This window comes from Glycine max, chromosome 11 (genome assembly GCF_000004515.6).
Source record: "Glycine max cultivar Williams 82 chromosome 11, Glycine_max_v4.0, whole genome shotgun sequence".
Lineage (NCBI taxonomy): Eukaryota > Viridiplantae > Streptophyta > Magnoliopsida > Fabales > Fabaceae > Glycine > Glycine max.
The window spans coordinates 19,958,646-19,984,090 of NC_038247.2; the positions used below are offsets into that span (position 1 = coordinate 19,958,646).

The following is a 25,445-nucleotide window of genomic DNA, read 5'->3' on the forward strand; positions in this document are numbered from 1 at the left end:
ATTATTTTTTTACATTCTCTTATAATTCACACATCAAAAAAAATTTCTTCTAATTTTTTAACCAGTATCCTTAGATTACTGAATAACGAGATCGTTATTATTATAATTTTAGATTCAAATTTAATCCGACAATCCATAGATATATGCAGTGACAATAATATTCGTGTAAACAAATAAAGATTTGACTCCTTTAAAGCAAAAGAATACACTTTAAAGGATAAAGCATTACAAATTATTATTGATTTATCAATGGTCAAAGACTTGTGCTAAAATTAAATACATATAGAATGTTACAATTTCAATCACTTATTTTCCAATTAATGGTTAATATTGCACTTTATTCTCTGAAATGTTCTCCTTCCTTCACTTTAAGGAGTCAAATCCATTAGACAATGAGCTGTTAGATTGATGGTTAATTCTAATGGATTCTTAGACAATATAATAATGAGCTGTTTTTCTTTTTCTTTTTTTTTTAATTTCTATGCAAAATTTAAGCTTATTATAAATATTCTTTCGGCATCCCCTTTGCATAACAAGGAATAAAGTTTAGCAAAGTTTCCTGAGGGCACAACTTTATCAACTTATTACCAAGGAATTGATGACTTAGATGAGCATGGAATGATAAAAAAAAAAAAGAATAACTAAACTAAACTAAATGCTGTGGTAATCTACATACCTACACAGCCACAGATCTGTGCATGTTTGCTGGAACAATGATGAGAAAAAGTCATTTGGTGGACATACCTGGTCCCTTGCTTTCATTTTGGAACTTTTCTTGCGAAGTGGACCACCAACTTTAATTTAGTTTTTTTATTCTATTATAAACCATGTTTTCTGGTTCTCTACATCTTCTATTTCAGCTCTCATGAAAATTGAACAATTCTGAGGCTATCACAAAAAATAAACACTGAGAAAGGAGAGAAGGCTGTGCTTGAGGCATATCCTTGATGGGAAATAACAGGTTTAGACTGTCAGATATGATGCCAAATGCATGGTTTTATAAGCTCAAAGATATGAGCAAATCAAGGAAGAGAAATGTTCCTCATGTTATGAAGAACAAAGTAGCCTCACCAACAACATCACAAAGGTCACAGCCAAGATACTCTCATTATTTCTCCATTGAACCAAACATAGCTGGTAAGTTATACAAGTCTCCTATTTTTTACACCAAACACTCAGATAACACTTTCACTGATTCACCAAGGTCATCCAAGAGAAAGGCTAAGAGAAAAACCATTTATAAGCCTTCTCCAACAGTTGTGTCTTCACCAGTCATGGAAAGTTTTAGTTGTCATTCCACAAACAATTGGATTAAGCCAAATGAACCGCAGTCTCCAGACTATTATCTCTCCTCCTTGGAGAGTTCTTTTTCTTCTGAATCAAACCTTAATGATGAATATGTTTCATCTGAGTCTGAGTGTGATAAGTTCACTATTCCTGACCTGCTTAATGGGGTAGCCTCTGAATGCAGCTGTAGAGTTAGCTCTTCCACCAATGACATCATCATTGACATGAAAAATGAACCCTTCACTGGAAATTCTGATAGCCTTGATGGCTTCGACACAATTTCACAATTAGGCCTTGCTCCAATTTTGACAAAGCCAGTGAAGTTTGATGATAAGGTCATTGAAGCCACTGAGTTGAGAAGATCAACTAAATTTGATGAGTTAAAGTCTCATCAGTCTCTATCTGTCAAAATTAGCAAAGAGGAAAGTAGAAGAAGTAAGAGAGAGAGAAAAACAAGTCCAGTAGCTAGAATTTCCTCTGCCAATTCTACAGGTATAAAACTTAGAGTCAATTCTCCAAAACTTGCAAGCAAGAAGGTTCAAGCCTATGCAAGGAGGAGTGTGTCATCCAATGCATGTAAGGCCTCAATGAATTCAGGATTTCCAAAGGGATTTGCAGTTGTTAAGTCCTCACTTGATCCACAAAGAGACTTCAGGGAGTCAATGGTGGAGATGATTGTAGAGAACAATATCCGCGCATCGAAAGATTTGGAGAACTTGCTTGCCTGCTATCTCTCACTGAATTCAAGGGAATACCATGATCTTATTGTCAAAGCATTTGAGCAAATTTGGTATGACATGGCTCAACTCAGAATGTAAATATTTTAGATTATCCAATGCATGTGTATAGTCTTCTTGTAAATAACATCTCTCTTGACCAACTTCTGTTCTGAACTCTAATGCTCTATCAATCTTGGACAAATTAAAAAATGTAGTAGCAACAAGGAATTTGAGGTCAAAAGTAAGCTATCTGCTTACTTATTTCAGAACTAGTTTATGGATGAATTGTGATTGATAACATCATAAAAGCTCCAGTTTATTATCCATTCTCTAGCTATATGGCATGATGAGCAACAAAGTACTAGAAAAAATAAATAAATAAACTTTCTTGTCCCTGCCATTTCCTTTGGTGGATTTTTCTGTTCTAGTTATTTGTGTTCCTACAGTATCAAATGTATATTAGATGTCCTTTGAAGATTTGATTGTATCTATATTGAAGGTTTCAACACTGTTGTGCAAAACCAGCTGATTCGATTCAGTGTTTTAAAGTGTTTTTAAATTCCTAGTTGGCTAGTTGCAACCAAGCAGGCTCCAAAAATGCAAAAGAAAAAACAGTTGTAATATAAATAGTAGAATTTACTTTGATAAAATTAATATGACCAAGTATTCCTACAGCAATAAAAAAAAATAACAAGCAAAGAAACATATTTCTATTCTAATTACTATTTCTTTCTCTCTCTCAATAATGTTATAAATTCCCTAATACTTATCTTTATTCCAACAAATAAAAAAAAAATCATGCCAATTGTCATGAATCAGGATAATAGACACTAGACACTGCAGTAAAAAAACATCAGATACATTGTCAATCTAATCGTTGGACAGTGTGAAGGGACTAGACTATTTTGCAATAGTGTTAGCAGTTCACGACAAATAGAAAACATCTTGAATGATATTGGTCTCTTTTGTAGCTACTTATAAATGATCCTCAAAGGTGTGAAACTTTAACAATATATATTGCTAGCTCTTGGCCTACTAAAGAAACTATGCCAATTATTTAGATTGGTAGTTTGGAACCACTAGCCGGTAGGATTAACTGATAACTCTTTCCCAGTCAACCTTTTAGTAAACATATTTCCCTCAAGTCGAGCATTTACCACAAATATATTCAAGTATAAGTAGTTCCAAAATATGTAGCTAATTAATTTTTGTACCATCTTTAGAAAACTGAAATGGTCTAATTAATGACAACCATTTTTGGTTGGAGCCCAGACTTAAATATACAACTGGTGGGAATACTATGATAAATATGTAGGCAGGAAGTTAACAAGTTAATGACATTCTTTGTGGTTGGAAACAGTAAATAATTAAAGATGATTCTGCAACATTTTCATTTTATATATAAATCTACTATTCTTTCATCACATATTGATGGATAATAACTTTGTCGATAAAAAAATCTTACATTATCATAAAAGCCCAATACATAACTACATCATAGTACCTTTTTTATTTTTTATTTTATTTCCTCAACAAATGTTAATTCTGTTAGAAATGTCAATCGAGAGAATTTGAATCCATGATTTATTCTTCTCTCTTCTCCTTTCACTTTTTCTTAATCACTAAGTCAATCTTATATCTTCTAAACTTAAATTAAATCATCGCAAAATACGTATAAATGTTAACAATAGTTGAAATTAATACTTGTGAAGCACTGTCCTCTGGACCCTTAAAGTGTCCGTTTTTCAACACCGACCCTCCAATGATATCCATATGCCAAATTGACACTTGAAGGATGATGTTCTAAGAGATAAGCCAAGCATGCCGACAGTAAGGATTTTTTTCCCCCTTCTATTTTCTATTTAAAGAGTAGACACACTTTTAATTTTCGATCCCCGGACCTGAAGGTTTGAAATCATCCTCCAAAGTCCAAACCATCAAATCACAGGGAAGACTAGCCTTTACCTTTTTAATCATGTTACTCATAGTTTTATTTAACTTGGACTCAATATATGATGTCATATTGACGTATATTTGGGACATTATCTATGTACAGATTTTTTATTCGCATGAACTAAAGACAGATATAAAGAAATTTACAGTAATTTACATGTCATATTGAACCAATTAAGATAGACACCATTAATGGGATCAATGTGTTTAAGATCATTCTATCTAACTAATTTAATTTTAAGAGGTTTGGATTTTAGAAATTAATCAACTGGTTAGATTGAGTTATTTCAACTTAATATTCAATGTTTCAATTCATATATCAATTTAAAATCTATATTTTCTTAGCAATTATGTATTATTTATTAATACTACTTTTTTGACTTAGTATATATGTGTTTTGTTTTCAATTTTCATAGAATTGTTTTTTTAACTCTTGAATGTGATTAAAATGTGTGCTTGAACTAATCTTAGGCATAAACTTTACATTGAAACGTGTTATGATATAAGAAATTGATTATTGCAAACCAAATGGACTTTAATTGATAATATTTCACACATCATGTTAATATATTCATATTATATTATTTATTTTTGAAACATATTCCAATATATCTTAGTTTTAGTTATATATATATATATATATATATATATATATATATTATATATATATATATATATATATAATTTTATGACTTTTGGTATATGTGAATAGAATCATTATAAGCTTTTAATTTTAGGATTTATTTTATACAATATTAAAATTCATATATCATAGCAGCATCAACTCATCAAATTGACTTGATTCTATTTCATCATATGTTATCAAGTTATGGTTAGGTAAGTTTAAGTTCAATTAAGAAATGATTCTGTCGAAATCTCCAATTGAGTAAAGATTAATCTCAACTCATCCTATGAACACTCTTAATTAGTTACATGTGTGTCTCTGGTTTGAATGTAGTTACATTCTGCTTTAGTTAAAATTAGTACCCTATTTTTTATGCCCCTGAAATTCATTGTACTAACAAGCCTTGTCATCAAAATCAGTGCCAATGGAGAGGAATGGAACACGTAAAAAACTGTTGATATTGCTAGAGTTTATCGTAAAGACTATAGTATGCAAATGGCCAGTGTTCAAGTAAAGGAAGAAAAGGAACAACAGTTTAATTCAGCTCATCATGAGGACCACAAAATCATCACAACAGGCTGGTAGTATAAATAATCAAAAAAATGCAAGGGAGGACCACGTTAGAGTGTGAGCAAAAGAAAGTCCACTTAGCCAACTAGACATTATGTTCTGTAGAAAAAAACATATCCATAATTGCACAGTTCATCGGTGTCTTTAAATTTATTTTTTCTTATGGTAAAAGTTGATCAGTCTCTTTACACACCCAAATCGTTTCAGGTCATGTTTCTTTCAGAAAATCCAGTAGACACAGAAAGTTTGGATTTTAGATAGCTTCAATCCACCTTAATTTTTTAGTCCTGTGGGACAGGTTCATGACTAGTCAACATAGAAAAAATTGCATTCAACCCCAACCTCTCAAATATAAAATTTGTTCACTTCCAAGCCTACTCACACAGACCGTGAAATAGTATATATAATTCCACTTAGCTAAATCCAAAATTATTAAACTTCATGGACACGGGATTTGAGTCATAATTTTAGTTTAACATGAACTGATGAACATATACTATTATAGGCTAAACGAGACACCGGTCATGCATATCACTCCACACCATTCATGATAAGGATTCACTAGTCATAAATGGGGTCCATTATTATAAATTTCGTTTTACCATAAGTAAAATTATTGCAGTAAACCAAAGGGGTCAAACTTGCATGTTATTTTCGGATTTAATATTGATGGGTTTTTCTAGTAATTGGCATAATTTCTAGGTTGTACAAAAGGATATAACTTATTTGGTTAAATAGAGGGTGAGTGTTGTAAATCTTCTAGTAGTACTGTGTCCAATTTTTACAAATAAAAAATTAAAAAAATGTTCAGGATGCGAAATTTATTGTTTTGATGCTTAGCTAGGTTTACCAATTGTATCACATCCAAATGGATTGCTATGGAGAAAATGCATGTCACCATAAAGTTGCAAATATGGTTTGCGGTGTTGGCTTTGAAAAGCCCAATCCCTGCTTACCTCACTTCTCAGGTTGGCCCTGCTACTTGACCAAATAGTATTCTACATCGCTACTCGTGCATTGCCTGTATATAGCCCATAATGGATCAGCAATGAAAATGATGAAATACAGTCTTTTTTCCTTCTTTTTTTCCATTTATGATATTATTCAAAAGAATTCAAACTCAACTTATCTTCTCTCTCTTTTCTTACTTCACTTGCTAAGTCAATTTTATAACTTTTTATATTACTTGACTAATAATAAAAGACGAATTTCTTTTCGGTATCTATCAAATATTATAGATCTTATTGATTACTTATTTTTCTCCTTTTGTAATTAGTTAGTCTATAGCATTGGTAGTCTCAAGTACGCTTCTCAAAAACAAATCCTCTCATGTTAAAACTCTACATAGTTTACACATTAAAAAACTTGTCTTTCATCTTTTTTGATAAACATTAATCAGATAATTCGTAAAAAAAAAAAAAAAAAAAAAAAAACAAGAATCAGATAGAGAGAGACATATAGAGAGAGAATTTTCAAATCATGTGGATATATAAAATTTTAGTATGGAAAGATTTGTTTCATTCTCTGTCAGTCAAATTTAGATAAAGTGAATTGACTTACATAAAAATATATTTTATTTTCATTTTTCTCGATATGTTTGTATTAATTAACATTATAAAAACATCATATTTTTTATTCATTACATTTATTATTTCATTTATATTTTTTAAAAAACAGAGTATAAAGTAAGAAATAATAACTTTCAATACCTATCCATCAAAACATCTTAATAAAAATTAAATGAAAAATAAAAAACAATAATAATGTTAAAAAAATACCTTTAAAATATTTATTAAGAATTTTAAATGGAAAATAATTAATAAAAATAACAACTTTGCATTTCCTTAATTTATATTAAATGATATATACTCACCATTTTTATTTTTTTCACAAGTATCCCCACTTAGCAGCCAAACCTCTAACAGTCATGTTTTTTTTTTTAAGTTCTCCTATGATAAATAAAATTAGTAAATAAATAAGTAAAAGTAATTAGGTCATAAATTTTCAGCCAAATGTTAACCTAGAGCAGCTTTTAAAAAATACATTATGTTCCTTTCTTCTTTTCTGACGTACAAGAACCCTAACAGAACAACCAGAGTAGGAGCTCTAGAGAGCACCAGAGACGCCACAATTACTAACGGAGAATATTTGAGCGACTACATCGACGTAAGGGATGAGTTACTCACGCTTGGGAATTAGAATGAACATGTGTAGGGATCCCTAGAGGATCAATTTTTGGGTTATTTTGGGGTGTTTATGAAGTTTAATTATGTTTTCATGTTTAATTACGGATTGAGTGTGTTTGATGAACTAATTGGTGTTCTGATACGAGTTTGTTGTAGAATTGATGTGTTCCTTTGTTAGGTGTGTACCTTAGGAATTAGAATTCTTTATAATTAGCATAAAAATTGTGTGGTGGTGATTTTGTTTATACTAGATATGTTGGCCTTTCAATCTTGTTCATTTTTTTTTTATTTTTTTCCACACCGCAGTGTATATGTGTACATATATATTGATACTCTTATTTCACAAGCTTTATATTTTATTTCACATGGGTGATTTCTTGTCATGAAATTCATATGTGTACGGATTGTTGGATAATTGAATTGGCTAAAATCATTTAAAGAAATTAACTAACGCTGTATTCATATCGTAATTAGTCATTTTCTTGATGTTAGTAACTTAGTTGAAATATGTTTAGAATATAGGTATACATGTAGTTCATATAAATCAATGAGTATATATTTTTATTGTTATATATAATTTTTATTTACTTAATGATATGTTTGATATTATTGTGATTATTTTATATTAATATATACTTGTGGCGTGGTGGGTTGCAGATGGCGGCCGCCATAGCCATGGCAGTCATGGAGGATATGGCGGCGAGGCAGAAAATGGCGGATTTTTTTTATTTTTTGTCCGCGGTAGGAGTTGGGCTGACCCGACCCAACCCTACCCGGTAATTCATTCAAAAGCTTAGCCCTCCCCTCCCATGCACCTGTTAATCAAAACGCAGCTCTCCAACCAAAAGCAAACCAGCCGCACCCTCCCCAGCACCCAGCGTCCATACCGCGACCCTCCCGCACCCAACTGCACCCAGCCGCACCCAGTCGCGACACCCTCTGCAGTCTGCACGTAGAACGCAGCCAATGTCGGCACGAACGGCGATGCAACCACCGACAGGAACGACGACGCGAGCACAAGCCTGGAACGGCGGCGCGAGCACGAGCCTGGAATGGTGACCAACACCTTCATGAAGGCAAACAGCATCGCGGGTGAAGTGGTGCCCTTTAGCTTTTATTTTTTTTTTTCAATTTTGTTTTTGCTGTTTGACACCCCTTTTTTTGTTTGCAGCTTTTTTTTCCTTTTGATATTTGACACCCCTTTTATTTTTTATCATTTTCTTATTTTGAACTCTTTAATGAGTTTATTTGGTATAGATAATTGATTATTGTATGAACTCATGAAACATTTTTAGTTTATTTGAATGCAATCCATTGTTTTTTTCAATTTCAGTGACTTTATAAATATGTATTTTTTTTTTGTTCGCCATGACATCCGTCATTTTCTGTTACGTCATCCGCCATATTTTTATAGTGAATTTTTGGCTTTCCGCCATTAACAACATTGTTAATATTTTATTATATTATATTTATATTGATGTACATTTACGCCGATAATTTAATTTACCAAGTTAATGTACCTTATTGTTAGTATGTATAAATAATAATAAGCTTAACGCTTAAGTTAATATATATATTATATATACATAGATTAATAAGTTTATATTCTAATATACTTACGTTAACAACGTATGTTTTCGTTAATATATATATATATATATATATATATATATTTGAATATAATATATTTATATATATTTTATTTGTTTATAAGTCTTGAAGTTAAATATTGTATGTTATTATTATTATGATACATTATTATTTAATTGTTAAGTATATTTTGTAATTAGTTAAAGTGTGAAATGTTAAACTGTAGACATGAAATATGGTTGTGAATGAGTGTGTGATTGATATTTGTAGTGATATTACTTGTTTTGTGAGTTATGAGTTATACAGTAACCCAACCAGTGTTTATCTTGAGAGAACTTTTATGCGCAGTGTTAAAAGAAATTGTAGGATTCCTAGTTAGGATCCTGAAGGGTTAAACTGTAGCGCAATTTGTTAAATATGTTTGAAATAAAAAGTGAGGTCGTGGGTATTATATAACTCATGAACAGTGTCTGCGTGCAAAAGAAAAAAAATTATTTTACGGGTTGAACCTGAATCATGAAGGTGAGACCCAAACGGATTCTTCGGAGTTTAGGCATTGGGGATAAAGATACTCGGTTTGAGTGCTCCTTTAAGTCCACGTTGATCCCATGTGGTTGGGGCATTCTCGCAAAACAGAGTAACCCGGACGGGTCACCTTATAATTTTACTTAGTAAGAGTGACCTAGCTAGTATACCCATTGTGCGGTGTGTCTTGTCATATACTCCTAAGCGCCCCAGTGTTATTTTTCACTGACATGGTACCACATTGCATATAGGCATGAGTCTTAGTATAATTGTTGCATAACGCTTGTATTTGAACTTCATCGAGTTAACAATTGTGGTTGATGTTATTTTATGGAGTGTGTGAACTTGAATGGGTGTGAATAATGTGTGCGATGTTGTGAAGTAATGTTATTTATATAAATTCAGCTTTAAGTACTATATGTTTCACATGCTCTAATGTTTTATTATATACGAATGTGATAACTCACTCCCGGTGTGTGTTTGTGTTTGGGCTGATTGCCACTTTGTTTCAGGTGAGTCTTCATATGATGAGTCACATGCTAGAGATGGAGAGACTTAGTCTGTTATAGGGATATGCTCTGATAAGTGTGACATTGGGGCATAGGATTTTACTTCGCATATTATGATTTTTGCATGTTATGATTTACTGAATGATATAATTCCATTATACTTTTCTATTTTAGTTTTTTTTTTATATTTATTTAGAATGGATAGCCTTGTTTTGAGCCGAGATAATTTTATCTTTTATTCAAAAAAATTTCTATTATGTTTTCACTAAGTAGATGTGAACCTTTTATCCTTTTGAATTGATTTAAATTAAATGTGTTTTAAAAAAATTATTAATTAATTTTACATGTTTTTTTTTTCTTTTATTATTATGTATTTATAAACTTTTAAATAAATTTTGTATGATTTATTTAATTACTTATTTATATTTATGAGGGTAGAGGGTGTCACAAAACCTAAAATAAATTAACTACAATAAAAATTTGCAATTATGATGTTTTCTCACACTTTATTTTTTACACATATCATTAACCTCTTTTAATTCTCCTTTCCCATTATATCATGCATCATATGTATTATTTCTTCTCTATTTTTCTTCCTAATAAGCCCCTATCCACATAGGGTGTAAGAGTGCCAATTGATCAATCGAAATTAATCGTTGCAAACACATATAATCATATTCAATTATTCATTACTGACCATAAATAGCATATGCTATCATATTGGAAAGCATGCCAATAGGTAATGAGAAAGAAGCTAATAAAACCAACCACAAGCATAATCAATCTTAATACTGGTAGTGGTAGCCTGCTAGTTATAACCCTGCTGCGACAACTCTTGTTATTTTATCTAAAATCTAGTAATAATATATATAGTGAATGCTGGTCCAACTAATTAAGTGTGACGACTTATTCCTCTCCAACAAAAGCATTTATTTTTGTCCAATACCTCTGACCCATGAATACTTCATCTTGATAAAGGTTTTCGCACCTAGTACGTATCAAATACCGATACACGTTGAGTACACTTAAATTTTCTTACAATTGTAGGTGGCTTAAGTACTATGACTTTAATGAGTTGCTTCAAAAAAACAAAAAATATGACTTTTTTAAGATTTAAATATATTTTTTGTTTTTGTAATTTAGTATTTTTTTCATTTTTATTCTTGAAATTTTTTTTCTTTGTTTTAATCCTAACAAAATGTTTTTGTTTTGTTTTTTTATCCTTAAAGCACTTTAGAGAGTACTTTGAATAGTAAAAAAAAAATTGATCAGTGAAAAAATATTATCTAAAATCCTTTAAGAACAAAAAACAAAACAAACACATTTTATAAAAACTAAAATAAAAATAAATAAAAAATTACCGGAACGAAAAAGGTATTTAAGTTTTTTTTTTTATGAAACAAAAGGTATAACTCTAATGAGACTAAATACAACTTGAGGTATTACCATGTATATGCCTTATGTTCTAGTTAGATTATTTTTCCTGCTAAATAATGACAGGTTTTCAAGTAAATTTAGGATTCACCTTTTTCTGAAAAATCATGTTTATTTTTTATTTAATGAAACTCATTCATCTTTGCTAGTGAAATTCAAGTTTGCTAAAGTAAATTAGACTAATAATACTGCTTTTGAGGTATTTTGAGTTTGTACACAACTCATGTTTTTTAAAATGTTTACAACAATCTTTCTTAAGTGGGTATATGATGTAAGCCAGTTCTACCGTGCACAAGTTTATTAGGTTTGATATTGTGGACAAGTTTTTTCAAACCCTTGAATATAACAATAAAATAGTCAAGGGTGAAGATCATGTGGTTGTACCATACACACAAAACATGGGATAATAGTTTTTTTAATTGATAATTTTTTATGGCAAAACTCTCTCTCTCTTTCTTTTGTCAGTTTCTTTGTAACTTTCAGATTCCTTCCATCGCAAACCTTTCATCAGCACTCTTCTCCTCTGCATTGACCCACCGCCGCCAAAAACTTTCACCACCACCTCACCCATGACCTTCTTTGTCACCGCTTCGATAACTGGAGAAGTGAGAGTAGACGAGGAGGACTAAGTTTTTAAATTGAAAGATCTTCCAGCGGTAGTCACAAATCTTGTCATGGTGGTTGCACTAGTGGTGGTGCGAACCAGTGATAGGAAACAAAGAAAGGGGAGAGAGACAAAAAATAGGTTGATGGCACTATTTGTGACACCCTCTACCCCAACATACATGTAATTAAAAAAACACATAAAAAAATTTGGAATTTAATTAAATCAATTTTATTCAAATCACTTAAACAAATTCATGTGGGTAAAAGGATCATATTCGTTTTACTGTTACCAAATAAAACTCACTAAAAACATATCCAGCTCAAAACAAGGTCGTCCAAGTTTACAAAAGAACTCAAGTTAAGCAGTGGAATAAAATAAAGTAAAATAACATGTTTGAAACACCATGCAATTAAAATAGAAACATATGCCCCAATGTTACATCCTATCAGAACATTGTGTCATAGCGTCCTCTAACACGAGGCTTTTTAAAGTCATCCACCAAGTCATCTTCTCCCACAAGCACAAGGTTCGAGATCATCACAGGGTCCAAACACAAACAACACATAGGGAGTAAGTTATCACATTTCTAAATAAAATACAGATAAACAAAGACATAAGCAAAATACATTATAGAAATATTTATAACATAGCTCAGCTTAATATAATCTACATCACTTCACCACTTTATCATTTAAAATTCATTTTTCAATCACCAATCACATTTCACATGAATCACACACTCAACTCAAGACGTAACAACACTCATCAATTTCATAATAAACAATTCACCGGTGTTATGCAATAATTATACGAAGACTCGAGCCTATATGCAATATGGTACCATGTCAATGAAAAACAACACTAGAGCGCTTAGGAGTACAAACAAGACACACCACACAATGCATATGTCAGGTCACTCTCACTAAGTAAAATCGTAAGGTGACCAGTCAGGGTCACTCTGTTTTGCAAGAATACTCGATCTATATGGGATTAATATAGGCTTAAAGGAGCACTCAAATCGAGTGTATTTACCCCCCTCCCCCCCCTCCAAGACCTAGACTCTGAAGAATCCATTAGGGTCTCACCTTCCTAATTCAAGTCCAACCCCTAAAATATCTTTTGCACGCAGATACTGCTCATGAATTATACAATACCCACAACCTCACATTTGTTTTCAAACATGTTTAACACATTGCGCTACAATTTAATACTTCAAGTTCCTAACTTTGAACCCTACACTTTCCTTTTAACACCTTGCGCATAAACACTTTTCTCAAGGTAAACACCAATTGAGTTATTGTATAATTCACAACTCAAAACACAAGTATTGTCACATCAAGTATTAACCACATACTTACTCACAATCATATCCCATGTCCACAATTTAACATCTCACAATGTCACAGTCCACCATCACATGTTCACGTGTATTCCACATATTAACACATGCTTAACTTGCCACTTATACTCAATCGCAATTTCATAATCCCAAAACAACATGCCATTATGTCGTATGTTTATTTATACATAACATGCATAACAATATTCAGAAGTTACAATATACACATGTACATCAAATCTAACCATAATATTCTCAAACTCCAACACTTGAATAATTTTCGGAATCATACTATAACAACACCAATTATTTACATCAAATATTAATATAAATAAATATATAGTTAAATCTATATATATAAACTAGCACACATCACACTGGATCATAAATTTCAAGTAAGCTTTCAATGCACCAATTCCAAATAATTATATAAACACTTTACCATACATTTGTATACATGTAACTAACATGAAACAAGGCATATGAGAAAACAATTCAAATTTATAAAAAGTAGAAAGCAAATCTATTGGACTCAATTATATAAAAAATTATCATAAGTAAATATTTATATAGTAACTAAAGGTGCCATTGAAAATATCTTTCTAAACTAGCATGCATAATATGATATTATTAACACGAGTTAATCTCAAATATTTTTAAAAGACACACACACACACACAGACATATGTATATATAAATGTAAAAAATAAATGTACATGAATTCATATATATTATCTAAGAATACACCACATAATCTACTAGGAATCTTCAGTCAACTTCAATTATAATATTAATTTCAAACTAAGAGAAAACTCAAAGAAAGCAAGAAAAGGGGAAAATACAAAATCAATATCTCACACCCTTTTACGGTAAATCTCTCCTTACTTAATCTCATCAATTCACGCTAATTAGAAAAGACCCTAATTTCTTGGGTTCACAATCAACACAAGAACATATCAATTTCAAAGCAATTTCGCATCGGGACATCAATTGGTCTGTCAAACATATATAATTCACAGTTATAGTTGTAAAGATATAATCAAAATTGCAGAAACACCCCAAAATCCATCTCAATTGTTTCTCTAAGGATCCCTACACATGTTCTCACTACTCCCCAACTGTGAATAACTCATCTCTTACCTCTAAGTGGGTTCACGTGTGTAGTCCAACAGTAATAGCAGCGTCTCTAGTGATTTCTTAAGATTTCTCAAACTTTTTTTTAGGTTGCTCTGCTAGGGTCTCTAAGCATTAAAGAAAAAGATATGAGATTAGAGTCTCAATTTTACTATGTCTGTGCGAGGGGCATTTCTCTCTCTCCAGACATTATTTCATAAATCCCAATAGTGGAAATATGCAAAAATGAGTGGCGAAGGTGGTGTCCAAATTTCACGATGATCCAATGGTTATTGAGTCCGAAAGCAAAATTTTACTAGGAAAAATTTGGATATATGCAAAAAAGGAAAGGGTTTTGGGAGAGGAAAAAGGAAACACGAATTTGAGAGGAAGAGAGAATGTAGAGATGTATCATAAAATGTAAAAATTGACATAATATGTCTCTATTTATAGCTAAGGTACTTTCAGCCTATTATTTACTCTATTTTTTTATTTTATTATTTTATAAAAATGAACCCTATTTTATTCTTTATCAAATGAATAAATAAAATATTTTTTTATTTTCTAAAAACACATATTTATTTTATTTACCTTTAAAAAATTATTTTAATTAATAAAATTATTTCTCCTTATTTATTTAATTACAAAAATCTCATTATTTTTCTAAAATTCTATTTATTTTTAAATAAAATCTTTTTTAATTTATTTTACGAAAAATAGGGTGTTACATTGTTTCATGGAGTTTTCTAGTGACTAATGTTTTTTTTTTCTCTATTTCTTCTCTCTTTGTTTGCACATTGTTATGGTGATTTTAATTTTTAGCAGAACAGTATTGTGGTGGCAATGGGATGAGTTGATTTTTTTTGTTACATACGCAAATCTATAAAAAAAATTGACGCACATTGGAGACTAAACATCAGGAATCGGGTTTGCATCAATCACCAAAAATGCCCCAAGCCAACCGGAATTGGAACCCGGTAACGCAATGTTTCTATCTATGTTGCTCTTTTTTTCCTAGAAGAGCATACAAAAGATACATCTTTTTTATTTGTTAAATCCAGATAGGTGTTATTATTTAAATAAAAACCAAAACAAAAGGATAATTAACAGCATTATCCCCGTTGGATAACCAAAGCTCTCACACCCATAAAAGATCGTGAGAAGATAACAAAGATTACACCGTAGGAAAAATAATAACAAACACAAGAATTTAGCGTGGTTCGACACCTCTTGCATACATCCATGGAAACATCTCAAAAGTATTTCACTATCACAAAAATGATTACAAAATTATAATCCATCCTAAATTGTATATCACTCTACAAACCAGAGTAACCCACTCAATAGTTACAAGAAATGATAACACTCTCACACAAAGACACTTTTCTCTCTATAAAGTGACTTTGTTTCACAATCTCTCTTCTCACACACTCTCTTGTCATGTGTATCTTCTCTCTTCTCAACAAAATTACAACATTCTCACACAAAGATACTTTTTTCTTAACAACAATAGAAGATACAAACTTCACATTTGAGAAACTTCGAATAGCACCATCATAGAGCTTCATCCTCATGCTCCCTATGCCTTCAACCTTTATTTTTCCACCATTCCCTAACTTGAAATTGTCGAATTCTCCATCGGTTTTCAAAGTGTCAAGCATCTCTCGATCTCTACAAATGTGCTTTGAGGCAACAAAATCCATCACTCATCTTGTTTTAATAACCTTATCGTTTGTTGCCAAAAATAAGTCATCTTCCTCTTCAACACTTATTACTACATTAGTTTGGGAGTTGGTATCATCTTTGTTCATATCTCTTAAATTAGTCCTCCTTCATTTGTTTGCACCTTGCTTGAACATAATCATTCTCACCACAATAGTAACATTGCATGTTACTCATATCTCATTGTGAATGCGATTGCAATTTTGATCTTCCTCTTGGCCCATCATATCACCTTGAATGATTCCTCCCTCGCTTAGACTCCACCACAACTAGTGCATGGTGTTCATCATCAACATTTTCGGTTCTCATCATTCTCTCATTTTCTCTAAAAGCGGCGACCACCTCATCCTACTTCAAAGTTGATCTTCCCACAAGTAACGTTTGAACCAAAGCTTTGAAGAACCTTGGTAGTGAGGCCAACAATAACAGCGTCTGCTCCTCATCAGAGAGTCTATCATTTTACATTCAAAAATTGACTTACTCTAACTTCCATTATGCATGTTTTCATAACAATTTATAAATACTTTATAGTCAGTTATATCATTAAAAAATTCTATTTAGGGTTGACAAAATGGAATGGTTCGACTTGGCCCGCCACCCAGAAACATTATAAGAAATTAAAACATTACTGACAAAATTTTACTACTATTGATAATTTTTGTCACTAATACTTGTGTCAGTAAAATTTTACTAACGATTTTTTAAAAATTACATCTAAATTGCTTTGTCAATATTTTTAAGTTTTTTTTGTAGTGAAAAAATGGACCAACTTGTCCCATCCCACATTTTAAATATGGGTTAAAAGTACCAATCCGTCCCATTTTTGGTCGAGTTGACCTGCTAAAACCAAAAATATTAAGAAAAAATAAATAATATATATTTTAATTAATTTTATCTTTTATAAATATTAAATAAATACTTTCTAAAAAAATTGAATGTTTTAACTTAAATTTTGACTAATAATTCATTTAGACAAAAAATAAACTAATTAATAATATATGTATAAAATATCCAAATAAATTTTTGATAAAAAACAGGTTGGTCCATCCCAATTTTCTCTTAACCTATTATTTTGCGGACCAAAACAAAGCAAGTTAAAGTGGATTGTTGGGTTAAAAACCTAACCCAACCCACCAACAAATGGGCCAAAATGGATTGGTCGAACAGGTCCAACTCATTTTGTTAGCCCTAATTGTATTAATATGTTCATAATTTTAATTTTTTAAAATTACTATATTTCTTATAGTATCCACTTAATGTATACAACATAGTCCAACACACTTAATGTATGTCATTTTTTAAATCGAGATATTCTTCGAACGAAAGTTAAAGATTTTTTTTTTAATTACTAAAATTCATTTAAAGGAGACAAAACTTCATGTATTTCTACTTACACCCATTTGAACCCAACACCATAATAATACAATAATTTAGATATATCTATGGCCAACCTTTAAGATGAATTTTTCCTTCAAATTGTACTATAGAAACATTATTCCTTGAAATTCCAATAATAACTCCATAGCACATCAACCATATTATATTCTCTAGTCCATGACACAGAAGTTATCCATTTTCTCCTCTTTGATTTCAAAGCTTAAAAGACATACCATTTTAAAATTTTTTGTCTCTAAAGTTTTCTCTCTTGCTATTTCTAGAAGAGTTAAAATCAAAAGCACCACATGCTGGATGTGACTTTTTGTTAGTAACCTAATAAGGTGTCATAAATCCAATATTTTCCACAACTCCAACTGTCTTGAATAACTTTCTTTTGCTCACCTCCTCAACCAATGATCTGTGTAGTAGCTGACTCCTTATATCAACCAATAACCAGTTCCTTGTTAGTCTATGATTGTCTATCATCCTCTTATTTTTTCTAGTAGAAGATGCTAGTGGTCCTGCAAAAACTTTGCACTAGTTCAAAGTGATGGGTCTTCATTAGGGGAAAATCTTAAGCACATGTGACTCTTTATGACGGGATATTTATCTTTTCTCATAGAAGCCTTATTGTGTTCCTTTTGGTCATCATCCACTGTACAAGAGCATATTGAACTGGCATCATCAAGTACATCACATTCACCTGCAATCTTAATTTATCAATATCACCACAAAAACTAAAATTAGTTAAAAACAACAATGTTTCTCTTATACTTTATGATTTTTCTAAACTATAGTAAATCTTCATGGGGACTTCCTTACAAGTTCATGAAAAACATAAAACCAAAATAAGATATTTAGGTAACATTTGTTCCTTCCAAAAGCAAACAAAACTAACAAGTCATTACTACTCATGTCTTCTGCTAACAAAAACTAACAATTAACATTTGTTGATAAAAAAAAATACTACTTATGTCCTCAAGGATGATAATCTTAGGAAATTTCCCACATACCCAACCAGGGTGAATAACTTGCGCCATAATTTCTGTTTTTGTTTCCTATTTCATAAAGTATTACGAAAATGCAACCTCATTTTCACTTTATTTCTTGTTTTCAAAGATTTTTCCAGAAAATAATGAAAAAAACACAACAACAAAACCTATTTCTAAGTAGCTACTCCAAACTTTAAACTATGGTCATTTAAGTACATCGGATCAAACGGGATAGGAACGAATCATATAAATAAACTTGACACTGCATCCAACCCAAAATCTTAAGATATTAGATTTGTCAATCTTTTGTACTTATATGTTGCTCAACTTGTCCATTCTTACCCTATGCAGGAATTCTTACTCGCACTTTTTACTTGTTCTTTTTGTCAGGCTTGCACACTTCCACAATTTGCTAATGCAATACAGGGGAGGGGACAAAGAAAACTTACCATGGAGCCAATAATCTTCATTCAATAAACCATCAGCTCTACTGACTGAGCCTGATATTGATCCTTGGGATGATGAACGAGAAGAGGCAGAGTGGAAATGATGACGAGGACATTCGTTGTGGTTGTCATCGTGATAATTGAATGTATGGCTAGTGTTTGAACAGTTACTATTCCTTTTATTTAGTAGCATCAAAATATCTCTTGTGACACCCTCTACCCCGATATACATATTTATATAATAACATACATGAAAATATGGAATTACATAAAATGGGATTTTATTCAATGAACATAAAAGAGTTCACGTGGGTAAAAGGTTCACATTCACTTCACTATTACACATAAAACTTGTCAGAAATATTTTCGGCTCTAAACATCATGCATTTAAAACAAAAGCTCATGCCTCAATGTCATATCCTACTAGAGCATTGTGTTCCATCATTCTCTAGCATGAGGTTCTCCATAGCTATGCACCTAACCATTTGCTCCCATGAACACAAGGTTCGAGATCATCACAGGATCCAAACACAAACAACACACAGGAAGTGAGTTATCGCATTTCTAACTAATAGAAAGAAACAAAACAACATAAATATACATGTCATATAAATGAAATACAATTTACTTAAACACAACTCATGTCATTTTACCATTTATCGCGTGACATCACATCTCAATACTACACATCTCACACATTTTCACATCATTCATGTACTTAAGGATCAAAACACAATATCACTTAACCAATCAATATTAATCAACACACAAATGTTATGTAACAAATATACTAAGACTCAATCATATATGCAATGTGGTATCATATCAGTGAAAAATCCCGTTGGACGCCTAGGAATACATCACAAGATAGACCACACACTAGTAAGTCAAGTCACTCTCACTAGGTAAAATCATAGGGAGACCAGTCAGGGTCATGTTGTTTTATAAGAATGCTCCAACCATGTGGGATCAACACAGGCTTAAAAGAGCACTCAAACAGGATGTATTTATCCCCAAGGCCTAGACTCAGAAGAGTCCGTTAGGGCCTCTTCCTCCTGATTCAAGTCCAACCTAGAAAACATTTTAGCACTCAAACTCTATCTATGAACTATACAAAACATATAACTCCTTAATTATTCTCAATAATTTTATCTCGTCATGCTTGTGATTAAACTTATCAGGTCCCCACAGTGGTTCCCATCATAATACTCATCACACATTAACTCGTCGCCTTTAAATGTTCTTATAATCGTGTGATTGTACGACTCATAGCTCACAACTCAATGCACACAACATTTCAATGCACATATATATTACAAGTTAATACATACTCAATTTATCACATACACTTGGTCTCAAGCACAATGGTATAATCCCCAAGTAATATGTTATCACACCTCATGAATTATATACGTTTTATCTATGAATTATGCGATATACACAACTACTCAATTGTTTTCAAAATTATTTTAACTCGTCGTACCTCAAATTGATTCAACTCGTCAGGTTCCTATTGTGGATCCCATCACAATACTCGTCTCGCAAAAACTCCTTTCCCTTAAAGGGTCTAACAATTGTGTGATTGCACAATTCATAACTCACAACTCAATACATACAACATCTCAATACACATGTATCTCACCATTCATCACAGGTTCAATTTGTCACTTACTCACAATTTGAATCACTATTTCATAATCTCAATATAACAATTTATCACATCAATCTAGCAAATCTTGTCCAAAGTACAAACAATTTATACAAAAATGTTTCTCACAACATGGGGAGTAAAACCCCTCAAACAATTTCACGCAATCATATCAAAATCAATGAATCAAAATCATAGGTCAAAAATACAAAAACACCAAGAGCACTCAATTTTATCAACCAATTTGCATCAAGACATCAATTGGTCTGTCAAACAGAGACACTCCAAGTTTTTCCTCTGGTTGCTTAGTTAGGGTTTTCGAGCGTTAGAGAGAAGGAGAAGGGATTAGAGCCCTTCATTGTACTGTCTGTGTGTGAGCTCGGTGCGAGGGACATTTCTCGCACCACAGACATTAGTTTAAAAATTACAACGGTGAGGACGTGTAGTTTCAAACCTGGTGTTCCAATTTCACAATGATCCAACGGTTAACAAGTTTGAGATCGTACTTTTATTTAGACAAGTTTGAGTGTATGCGGAGAAAAAAAAGGGTTTTGGAGAAGGGAAAAGATAAAATGAATTTGAGAGGAAGAAAAAGTGTAAAGACGTATCGTAAATGTAAAAACCGATGTAGTATGTCTATTTATAACTAGAATACTCCCAACCTATTATTTATTCTATTTTATTTTTAAATAAAACACATTTTAATTTATTTTACGAAAAACGGGATGTTACATCTCTCCTTCAATCATATTTGCAATATCAGAAGACTTCAAATCTGTGATCTCCAATTCCTTCACCATCTCCATTGCATCATCAATTAGAGTGTCATTGTATATGCCAAAGGGCAAATATACATTCCTACAAGAACCTGTGAAAATAGCATATAAGTTTAATTGTTACTTCAATTAACGGCTCAAGTTTATTAACTAAACAAAAATAAATGTTGTTGTGGTGAAATTACAAGAAACTTGTATTTAGTCAACTTCAAAAACAAGATTTTTCCCTAAAATGAATGTAAAAGGAAATATTAATACCATCCTTGTCGGAAATTTGCACTTTTAGAAAGAAACTGTGATGTTCTGGATTTAGCTTCCCAGTTATTGACATTTCAGTCCTAGGTGAATCATCATTCAATTGAAGCTTTTCCATTTCATTGTAATTTAAAAAGGGTTTCTGAATTCCAATCTTTGTCATGGACGATGCATCATCAGACAAAAGAAATGGATGACTAAACAATTCTTTTGCTGATGGTCTCTTTGCTGCAGTCATTAGACATTTTGCCAATAAACATTTGTGCTTCTATGTCTTCAATCCTGAAAAATGATGCTGGTAGCTTCCCCTGAACGCAAAAAGACAGAAAAAGTTGCTTATATATAAAACCCTATCTCTAAAGATATCTTTAAACCTTAAACCATGATCTGAACTTACCGATGTCACTTTCTTGTATATCTGTGCAGGGTTAGCACATTCACTATATGGATAACCAGATGTAAGCATTTCCAGAACACACATGCCAAATGAGTACACATCAACAAGTTGATTGTATTCTTCTTTATAGAATTCTGGTGCCATGAACTCTTGGGTGCCTAGTATAATGGAGAAAATTTTTAACACAACAATTAGATTGTCTCAATAGTCAATATCTGCAAAATTCATTGGTAGAAAAAGATTTAAATATGTTTTTGATTCATGCAAGTTTATCTTTTCAATTTTAGTTTTTATAAGTTTGTGTTTTTTCAATTTCAATCCCTCTAAGATATTTTGCTCATTTTAAGTTCATGTAAGTTTGTGTTTTTTTCAATTTTGGTGTCAGTAAATGCAAACTTATGGGACTATAAATAAAAATATTAGAATCTAACATAGACCAAAAATTAAAAAACGCAATATCTTACATAGATCAAAATTGAAAAATTATTAACTTAAAGGGGACTAAATTAGAAAAATGAACTTACAGGGTGAAAAAAATATGAATTTACAGGGACCACGAATATATTTAAGCAGCAGAAAAAAGATAAATACCTATAACACTGTGAGCAGGTTCAGAACCATGGAGAATTGCTGCTAGACCCAGGTCACCAATTTTCACTTGTCCAAGATGGCCATTAACAAAAATGTTACCACATTTGAGGTCCTATGAATTACTAGATGATCATGTTCATGTAGATAAACAAGACCCTGTAAGATTTGGCAAGTCCAACTCTTTATTGCTTGTAGGCCTATGTGCTTGTATTTCTTCCTGTATTTGCACAAGTCACAAACTTATCAATAAACTACTTTTTATAAGTGATTTCAAGGTTAATTCTGCAATCATGCATGCATATAATACAAAGATAAAACAAATCCAGTAATTTAACATTGCGAAATGTGCATGCCACAAAACCACATATCCCTATCTTAAGGAGTTTAATATACCATATTCCATCCATGCACACATTAGCATAGAATGAATCTGAACACTAGCATACTAAAATGTCAAGATTAAATGAAAAGAGGCATGTGGTTTATGGTATGGGAAATAAAGATGTTGTACTCAACAACTGTTGATACAAGTGATAGGGATTTGTGTCCCATAACCGAGTGATTTATGTTTGAATTCTCGATGGCCGTTGGATATAGAATAAATCATGTTAGGAAGAGAATACCCACCTCATATGCGCTCAAGGTCCCCAATGAAAATTTGTCACTGCTTTCGGTAAGGACAACTAATCCCATGATTACATAAAAAAAAAAAAAAAAACTACAAAATGGGACTTAAGCATTGCCTAATTTTTATAGTTAGAAAAGGAAATTACTCTATCAGTGTCCCTGAAGTAAACATCTCTGTAATGAAATTGAAGGTCTTGTTGTCAACATCATCCAAGAGGTGTAGAATCTAATGATGGATTGGTGCTTGAGGGTGCTGAGGAGATGAACCTCTAAATAAAGCCGCTCCAAGTCCTCTGGTTTGCGAAGTGCCTCGTTGAGTCTGACCTGGCTCCATGCTACTTGAAGTCCAAGTATCTCATCAATTGCTTTATATACTGTTTTCATTGCCCCTTTTCCTAGAATATCTCCAACCTAATCACATAAAAGACACAAATTTTGTTACTTTGTGTCAGCTGTCTGATGACATCCTAATTTACTATATACTTGAAGTAAAGAATTAACAGAAATTATATACATAGCTGGTTGAAAAGTTCTGAAATGGAAAAGTAGAAACTGTTTACACTAGGCACAAACCAGGCAAGGGAAAACAAGGAATTATTGTCAACATAATTATCACAGCTAACACCACATAGTTTTAGAGCATTTCAGCCATGACATTATTGATTTTAAATCTTGCAAATATGAAAAGAAAATTGCAATATTTCCTTTTACCGTAAATAATACAAATACTATTCCCTTCCCACTTTTAAATTTTTAGTTCCTAGCACAGTTCCATTTATCCATGCTTTTTGGTAAGTCATTATCTCCTACATCGCTCCATATGCAACAGTTCTTCACAATAATAATCAATTCATATGATATTAAACGGAAGTCTGCACAGCACTAACATATTACTAAGCATGAAGCCAAGTTGATCCACTCAATCGCACTGTAAATGGTTAAAAGCATTCAATATATATTTCCTGTGCATGCAAACTTTATTTCCAACAAACCCCCCAATATCAAACAGATTGCTCCAGAGTAATAGAAGTTCAACTCCAGAGGATTTTGCTTTGGACATTGAGACATGAAACATACCCCAATATGAGCAGACACACATGACCAAAAGTAGACAAAAGATAAGTCACAACTCACAAGAGATAAAAAGTCAGACATACCTAGATACAGTTCCTTAAGTAATTTTGGTACTATTTTTCAATTAGGATTAGAGTTTCATCTCAATAACTTATGTTGAATTTTAATACAAACTTATATTATGCAGATTAACAAAATGAAACTTCAATTTGATTGGAAAACAATATAAAAAAATTGCGAAGGTAGTGGGTCTTAGTTTTGACCTATGATGTCCACTCACTTGTCATTTAATTAAGCGTGTGATATTTGAATCAGTTCTTTCTTCCAACTATATAGGATTTAACTAAAATCTATCAACACAGTCTCACACGGTTCATTCATTCAGCTCACTAGACTCGGAAATGTTAACAAGAAGTTGTTTCCCCTTCTTCTACACACACGCACAAAAAAAAACTACCTTATTCCCATTCAAGTAACAATAAACAATACAACTTCAAAAAAATTAAAAATAAAACTTGCCATAAAAAATTGAAAAAAGAAAAGCCACAAGATTGTATATATTATGTTGTGCCAAGATCAGATTTTACTTCACAAAAAAATGAGTTTCTTGTATGAACAAGAACAAGCAAAATGCAGAAAAGAAAAACAAATGAACCAACAACTGCATTGTGCTCACAGCAGCCACTTTTATTCAATCTCTGCAGAATTTTCTAAGTACAGAACTCTCTACAAAATTAGGCTATGCAAGAAGAAGAAATAGAAGCACTATTTCAAGCCTAACTAACCTAACCAACTTAAAATTAATTAGTTGTTACATGTTATAACATAATAACAGAAAAATACAAGTTGGTAAAGAGCAAGAGAACTAACTAATGGTTGTTAATGAACCAACATACAACAATTCTCCACCTTGGTTCAATAACAAAACATTAACAAAAACCAGTGGCTGCTGCAAAAACAAGATTTAATCATCCTTCAGCCGAATCAAGTTCAAACAATGGAAAAACTTGCTACTTGGAAGAGCCTTTGTGATCATATCAGAAGGATTTTGATCATTTGAAATCTTCTTGACTATAACTGATC

The 25,445-nt window shown here is 31.9% G+C and overlaps 2 protein-coding genes across 2 annotated transcripts; one reads left to right on the top strand and one right to left on the bottom strand.

The window, feature by feature from the left end:
• Positions 1-835: 835 nt before the first annotated feature.
• LOC100784032 (transcription repressor OFP4) lies at positions 836-2,433 on the top strand. The gene has a single exon (XM_003539266.5). The coding sequence runs from the start codon at positions 948-950 to the stop codon at positions 2,103-2,105; it is 1,158 nt and encodes a 385-aa protein (XP_003539314.2). The 5' UTR covers positions 836-947; the 3' UTR covers positions 2,106-2,433.
• Positions 2,434-17,889: 15,456 nt separating this feature from the next.
• Positions 17,890-23,672, bottom strand: WNK4 (with no lysine kinase 4). The gene is made up of 10 exons (NM_001249182.1): positions 23,556-23,672; positions 23,435-23,514; positions 22,812-22,878; positions 22,662-22,773; positions 22,071-22,228; positions 21,677-21,941; positions 21,375-21,510; positions 18,994-19,146; positions 18,156-18,231; positions 17,890-18,093 (listed from the first exon to the last, which is right to left on the bottom strand). The coding sequence occupies exons 1-10, from the start codon at positions 23,670-23,672 to the stop codon at positions 17,890-17,892; spliced, it is 1,368 nt and encodes a 455-aa protein (NP_001236111.1).
• Between the last annotated feature and the right edge of the window lie 1,773 nt (positions 23,673-25,445).